The sequence below is a fragment of the Rhinolophus sinicus genome, chromosome 1 (assembly GCF_057876585.1).
Source record: "Rhinolophus sinicus isolate RSI-liver-muscle chromosome 1, RSI-T2T, whole genome shotgun sequence".
Classification (NCBI taxonomy): domain Eukaryota; kingdom Metazoa; phylum Chordata; class Mammalia; order Chiroptera; family Rhinolophidae; genus Rhinolophus; species Rhinolophus sinicus.
Window position 1 is genome coordinate 144,014,841 of NC_142501.1, and position 7,500 is coordinate 144,022,340.

General features: G+C 51.6%; 1 protein-coding gene across 1 annotated transcript; it reads left to right on the forward strand.

The window, feature by feature from the left end:
- Positions 1-3,701: 3,701 nt before the first annotated feature.
- On the forward strand, positions 3,702-6,041 carry GSX2 (GS homeobox 2). The gene is made up of 2 exons (XM_019740089.3): positions 3,702-4,469; positions 5,153-6,041. Exons 1-2 carry the CDS (start codon positions 3,908-3,910, stop codon positions 5,491-5,493), a joined length of 903 nt encoding a protein of 300 aa, XP_019595648.1. The 5' UTR covers positions 3,702-3,907; the 3' UTR covers positions 5,494-6,041.
- Positions 6,042-7,500: the final 1,459 nt, after the last annotated feature.

A 7,500-nucleotide genomic window follows, 5' to 3' on the forward strand; every position in this document is an offset into this window, starting at 1 on the left:
TCCGGGGCTGTCCCGCCCTGCTCGCAGCCTCCGTTTAAGGCTAGGAGACCCGTGTGGGCAAACGCTGAAACTGAGAGGGAAAAAAAGGACAAGGAATGGAGGGGGGGACACTTTGGGGGGCGCAAAGGGAGGGGCAAAGTGGGAGTTACAGCCGGAAAAACCACCGAGCACTTCGAAGGGTCAGAACTCTAGGGCCTGTTGAATAAGCAACGCTCAGTCTCGGCCCTTTACTTTCTCTGACTTTGTCCATAGAAGGAAAAAGAAAGAGGGAGAAAGAAGAGGAGAATGTGGCATTAGGGTCAGGTGTGATCCTGGCTTGGGGGAAGTACTGGAGGACTTTTTGAAAGCTCCAGCCAAGAACTCAAATCTCAAATTTGAGCTGGGAGGAAACTGCTCATCCAGGCTCAAGTTAGACAGTCCAGGGGCAGAAGGCAGAATCTCCCAACTGCTTTGAAATTTCTCTCAGTTGACCGTGGGGTGTCCTGACTGGGCAGGGTGTGGGGGGGTGGAGGACAATACTGTTACCTTCGAATTTGTGACATTGTCTTGCACTCAGGGAAGATAAAACCATCTTCTGTCATTCTGAGCAAGAGGGAGGAAATCAAAGGATTGCACCCCCCCTTAAAAGAACTAATTTTCTCCTTGAATTATGAAAGTAATGGCTTAGGTAACAGCCTGTACTGTGTACCCGACTGCTTAATACCGAATAAATCCTTCCACGTGGCTCCCCAAGTCGTGGCAATTAGAGCTCATTATAGGCTCATAAGAGCTCTCATTTCAGGGATTACTTAATGGACGATGAAATTTTATCGGACAGAATCACTGAGAAATAAAATTGTGTGGCAGTGGAGACACCAGGAGGCACGCTGACGTCTGCTGGGGGTCCCCTTCTGCTCTGAGCTGGTTAGAGGTGCTGCTGTCCTAGGGAAGGGCCCAGCTGGGCAGGGCCAGCTGCAAAGCTGCCCAGGGCCAACAAGGGTAGGCTGCCTTGTGGGGGAAGGGAGTCCAGACAGGGTGGGACCGCTTCTGAAGATGGGGCTGTTGTGGAGGGAAGAGGAGAGGGACAGAGACTGCGAGATTGAAAGAGAACTAAAGAGGAGAAGTCTAAGAAGAAACTCCAATGTGAAACATGACCCCCAGATACTTGCTCTTGGGGGGCTCAAGCAATTAACCAAATACCCCAATAGGAAAGTTTCTCAGACATGGACTGCTTTCAGCCTCAGTCTGGCTCTAAGCCGCTGTTGCCCTTGCAGCACTAAGCAACACCTTGAGCCTCTTCACTTTTCTCAAAATTCCTTAGCACTCCAACTGGATGTTTCAGTAGTCAGGCATAAATTGAGTTAGATGCTCAAGCTTTTTAATTAGGATTCTGTAAAATAAAATGGTCCTCACACAACAACTTCCAGCACTGCAGCGTAGCTCTTCCTGTGCGCACACCCGGAACCACTGGGAACTCTGTCACCCAACCTGTCCGCTCAAAACTGATCCTGGATAACTTCTACCTCACCCAAAGGAGTAAAAAAGACAGGCAAACATATATATGTAAATATAAAGTACATAATATGTATATATAATGGATACAAAGTTAATAAATAATACAAATAAAAATGTACTTTATTTATATTTACAATACTTTTTATTGTAAATATAAATACGTAATTTAAAGTAAATATATAGTACTTGCAAAGTGAATGGGGACATCATGTCATTTATTTGGACAATTGAGGCTTGTAAAAAATACCCTGTCATTAAGCCTCTCTCAATGGTGGCGCTCCCAGTCTTTTCCCTGGGGCTGGAGTGATTCCAGCGACCTGCCGGGATTCTACCAACGAGAGAGCGAGCTGCACAGGCAGGCTGGGTTGAGGCTGAGCATCTTCCATGGCTGCACCAGCAAACCTTGTGGTACAAAAGTAGTTACAGCTGAGCTGCCCTGAGTTAAGCCCTCAGTCTCCTTAATTGTTGTCACAAGATGTTGGATTAGCACATTTCTGGAATAGCTGTCTGTTTACACTCTGGAGACCCACCGTCCACTAACCGCTTTCTAATTGAATTCTAATCACATTCAAATAGCTCAATAACCAGCCTCAGCTGCAATTCATAAAACTTTAATTGCCATCCATAAATCCTGGGCTCCCCAGAGCGGGGCGTCCCTACAACCCAATTACACTTCTCTAGCAGGCAAGAGAGACTGTCACAGAGATGGAAACGGGAAAGGAGAGACAGAAAGACAGTGGATAGAGAGGGAACCGTGCCTCCAACTGAGAAGCTGGTGTTCCCCTAGGATTTGGGCACTCGGTTCTCACAGGTGGAGGAAGTCCTGTCCCCAAATTTCTTAGCACCATGGTGCTAACTCAGGCCTGAAGTTAGCTGTTTTGGGGAAAGAATTTGACTTGTAGCTGTTGCTCACCTTCCCTACTGCAGCCAGATTTCTACAGGGGGAAAGAGAAACCTATCACCTCTGCCACCTTGCCTTCCCAAAAAATCAGTAGCCCCTATCTGGGCAGCCATCCTCTCTCACATAGCCATTGGTGCACATCTTCCACTGGACCCTGTACCACTCAGAGATTTCCTTTATCAAACCACTTCTCCCATCCCAAGGCAGGATTCCTTGAATGGCTCAATTCCCTTCGACCTTCTTGGGCTTTTAAATAGGTGCAGAGGGGAGAGTGCTTCCTGGTTTGCCTGCAAACTGCCCAATATCTGTAAAATGCAGAGACAGGAGATCCTGGGACCCAGAGCAAGGGCCTCCCCCAACTCCTGCCCAGTCTCCAGGTGGGCTGGGGCTTGGGTCCTCTCTCCAAAATCCTTGGGATGGAATTTGTAGGGTTGGCCTTGTAATGCAGTGATAGAACTATTTGAAGAAAGAAAAAATGTCTTTCTCTGCCAAAGACAGAGCTGCCTATTAGAAAAGGACAGACACAAGGAAGGGTCGTTGATCTGAGTGGCCCCACGTGCAAAGGCATTTTAGAGCTTCTCAAGTATCAGAATGAAAAGCTAATCAGCTTCTTAGCTATATGGCCTCACTATTACGCCCCGGATCCGTCACGAACGAGTCACCTGAATGACCTTGGCCAAGTCCAAAAGCTGGGGAACTCGTGTGTGTGTGTGTGTGTGTGTGTGTGTGTGTGTGTGTGTGAGAGAGAGAGAGAGAGAGAGAGAGAGAGAGAGAGAGAGAGAGAGAGAGAGAGTCTCCATGGCCCAGGCCGCGCTCCGGTACTGGGCTGTGGCCAGTCCGCGGCCCGCACAATCCTGCTCCAAACTGCAGGCCTCACAACTTTACCGCGCCTTAGCTACCGCTGGCACAGAGGAGCGGAGCAGGGAGCACTGAGCATCCGCATTAAAAAGGCCTCCAAGTCCCCACCTGGTGCGCTTTGCAACCAGGCGCGGGAAAGAGTTGGGCCAGGGCCCAGGCTAGAGAGAAGGGTGGGATGGAGGACGCAGCTCTGTGATTTCTCGGGTAAATTTCTCGGGTAAGCGTGGAGAAAGAGGGGGAGGAGGCCGGCCTCCCCGCGAAATTAACAAAACCTACACTTTGCAAAGTCTCCCCCATCCCCCTCCTCCGAGTTCTTCCCTGCCGCGCGCCCGCCCCTCCTCGCCGCGTCTGTTGTGACTCCGGCAGCCTATCCCGAGGGTGGGGAGCTGCGGAGGAGCCGGAGCCGAGCGGTACTCCGCAGCATCACGTGCCGGGGTGGGGGCTATAAATTCCCGGAGCCGGGGCTCAGGGCGGGGGACGTGAGGACCAGCCCTTTCCAGGGACCCCTTTGTTCGAAGCCCAGACGCCGACACCTCCGCGTCCCCAAGGGCTTGACCGCCTGCATCGGCGCGGAGCCCAGGGCAGAGCTCAGAACAGGAGAGGGGAGGAGGCGCCACGGCCGGCAGGGCCCTCCAGCCACCCACCCCTCCCGATATGTCGCGTTCCTTCTATGTCGACTCGCTCATCATCAAGGACTCCTCACGGCCCGCGCCCTCGCTGCCTGAGCCGCACCCGGGGCCAGATTTCTTCATCCCGCTGGGCATGCCGTCCCCGTTGGTGATGTCTGTGTCCGGGCCTGGCTGCCCGTCCCGCAAGAGCGGCGCGTTCTGCGTTTGCCCGCTCTGCGTCACTTCGCACCTGCATTCCTCTCGGGGGCCGACGGGCTCGGGCGGCGGGGGCGCAGGAACCGGGAGTGCAGGGACTGGCAGTGGCGGGGTGACCGGGGGCGCCGGGGCTTTGCCCCTGCTCAAGAGTCAGTTCTCTTCGAGTCCTGGGGACGCGCAGTTTTGCCCGCGCGTGAGTCACGCGCACCATCATCACCACCCGCCGCAGCATCACCATCACCACCACCAACCCCAGCAGCCCGGCTCCGCCGCCGCAGTGGCGGCCGCAGCAGCGGCGGCGGCCTTGGGGCACCCGCAGCACCACGCACCTGTCTGCGCTGCCACCACCTACAACGTGGCGGACCCGCGGAGATTCCACTGCCTCACCATGGGTAGGGCGGGGTCTCTGGGCACCTGCGCGCCGCGCCTTTCCCGGAGCAAACTTTCCGTCTCCAGTGGAGGAAGTGGGAGCCTGGCGGGTGGGGTGGGGGGGAGGAGGGGCTTTTAGTGTAATTGTGGAGTGTTCCCCAGAAGTTCCACGAAGGTGGAAGTTAGCTTGCCAACCTCTCCAAGCAGCCTGGTGCGCTTCATTCCTGGTACTTGGTGCCCAAGTGTTGCGTAATAGGGGGGCGTTTGGGACCTCGAACTTGAAACCTGAGAAACGAGATGTTAACTGGCCGAGGTTCGGGGTGAGTGTCTTTGAACTTTTAGTGTGGCATTCCGGGGTCGGGGCAGGCTAAAGCTTTTTGATGCTTCTGGCTAAGCCTGACTGCCTCTCTGCTAGGCCTAAAGAGAGACGACCCGACATGCAAGCCCCTACCCACCCCACCCCGTTTAATCCTCTGACTTTACGTCCCTCACATCAAAGGCTTTCGCTTGCTTTGGGCGTCTCTGTCCTTCCAGGCTAAGTAACGGCGAGCCAGGAAATGGGAAAGTGTGAGGAAGGATGGATACAGGTATTTGGTTGAGCTTAGCGGATGGGTCCTTGAGAGGCGTCCATTCCCAGGGATGATACGTGGGGTAGGAGAGCATCGCCCGAAAATGACCTCTCTGCCCTCTCTTGGACCGTTTGCAGGGGCCTCGGACGCCAGCCAGGTACCCAATGGCAAGAGGATGCGGACGGCGTTCACCAGCACGCAGCTCCTGGAGCTGGAGCGGGAATTCTCTTCCAACATGTACCTGTCTCGACTCCGGAGGATCGAAATCGCCACGTACCTGAACCTGTCGGAGAAACAGGTGAAAATCTGGTTTCAAAACCGCCGGGTAAAACATAAGAAGGAAGGGAAGGGCACTCAGAGGAACAGTCACGCGGGCTGCAAGTGCGTCGGCAGCCAGGCGCACTACGCGCGCTCTGAGGACGAGGACTCCTTGTCGCCGGCCTCTGCCAATGATGACAAGGAGATCTTCCCCTTATGAGGGAGGGAAGCCCCCCTCCATCACATGCTGTCGGGAGCCCCCACAACATCAACACGGAGGGCACCCAGGGACCCAAATCCTCGCCCATTCTGGGGTCCCATCTGGAGAAAGACAGAGCCGAGTGTTCCCAGGGCATACATGCCAGGCCTGACCCTTCGCTTTTCTTCCTTGACCTATTTGTTTAGGGCTCCACTCTCAGTAATAGATCGGGTGTTTTATTTTTTTTAACTGTAAATAATCTAGATTCAACTCAGTCTTGTCATATAACAGAAAACACAGCGTTAGTTTAAGTTTAACACTGTATTTTCTTAAGTGCATATCATTTTCCCTTCCCTACTGTCGTTCAAAACCTAATAAGAATGCGGGGTTTCTTGATTATTTTCTGTGTTTTTTTTTTTTTAAATAAAAGTATTGAATTGCAAATAACTTAGAAAATTAAACCCTGTATGTCTTGCTTTCTGAAAATTTGCCTGGGGAGCGTTTAAAATCCAAGTCGCTGGAAATCCCTTTTGATGTGAATAGTTGTATATGAAATTTATATTTATATTTATTTAAATAAATGAAACAAAATCAAGGTTTTGCATTTATGGTGTCGGCTTTCTCATCATCTTCTTTTGTCTCCCTTTCCCCCATGGACAGGAAAACAAAGGGTCTGCAGATTTAGAGGAAAGTGTTGACTAGGTAATGTGGATGTCTTCGTGAAGGGGGTTTGTGGCTGCATAGGATTTCTCTGGAACAAACTTCTGCAGTCATGAGGCCACCTATCAGTAGTGTTCCCCATCCTCAAAATAGCGAACCTCCTCACAGTTGACGAGGCAACTCACTCCATTTAGAGTGATGCTGACAATTAATGACAGGTAAACCTTTTCATTTATTTAGTGGAAAAAGGTGAAAATTTCTTATCTCGTATTTGTTTCCTGTGGCAGTTCCCCCTTTTCTACTTATTCTCCCTCTCTCAGTACTAAAAACTTTATTGTGTGAAGGAATCTGAATAGTTGGAATAGTTGTAGGAAGAGTAACAATCCATCAAAGCAGGTTAGAAAGCAAACTCATGGAAACTTACAAATGATGCTGGAAGGGACTGAGAAACAGTACCATTACTGGCTGTTCCTCAATCTAAGAAATCCGCTGGTTTCCATTAACGCTGAAAACACAAAAGTTCAGGGATAGGGAATTATTCTGTGTAAAGCTTTACATTCTCACTTTTCCAAAATACCTCAGAGGTGCCTTTGGACGCTGGTTTCCCCCCCCCCCCTGGTCTTCCTAACTTGAAGGTAAGCTGGCTCCCTTCTAGTTCCCCTCCTGCATGTCTGGTCCTGGAGACTAGCTCTGGCTGTGCCCTCAGCAGGGCAACCTGGCTCTCTCAATGCAGCCAGGGCCTGCCATTTAAGAGGGAAGTGAAGCTGGAAACATGGAAACTAGGAGATCTCATTTTCTGCAAGCTGAATCAAACTAACACCCACCCACTGGTGTTATTTCTGATTATTTTCTATTAAGATGCCACCCAAGAGTTTCAAGTCATACCAGCTGTTTACTACACACATACACCGACTTCTAGGTCTGATTTACTTTAGGTCTGTAGGAGCCAAAACTTCACCAGGTGGAATTGGTGCTGTACAACTGAGGTCAGAAAGCTAGTTTGGGAAGGAGGATGTGACAATGGTTTTCCCTGCCCAGAGTCTCTCTCTCTCTCTCTCTCTCTCTCTCTCTCTCTCTCTCTCTCTCTCTCTCTCTCTCTCTCTCTCTCTCTCCCCCCAACCCCAGGAGAAGGGAAGTCCCCCTTTCTGACTCGAGGCCCGTTAGGCGATGGCCAGGACAGGCAGGAGGGAGGACCGATGGCTCCGTATACCGTTACTACTGAACCGGGAGCTGCAGCCGCTTTGTGCAGCAACCTGGGCCTGTTCCTGAGCAGTGCTAACAGGCATTCGCCTTGCGCCTGCCCGGGTCTGAGAAGCCCAGCCTTTTGGTCTCTTCTCTCTCGTTCTCTCTCTCTCTCTCTCTCTCTCT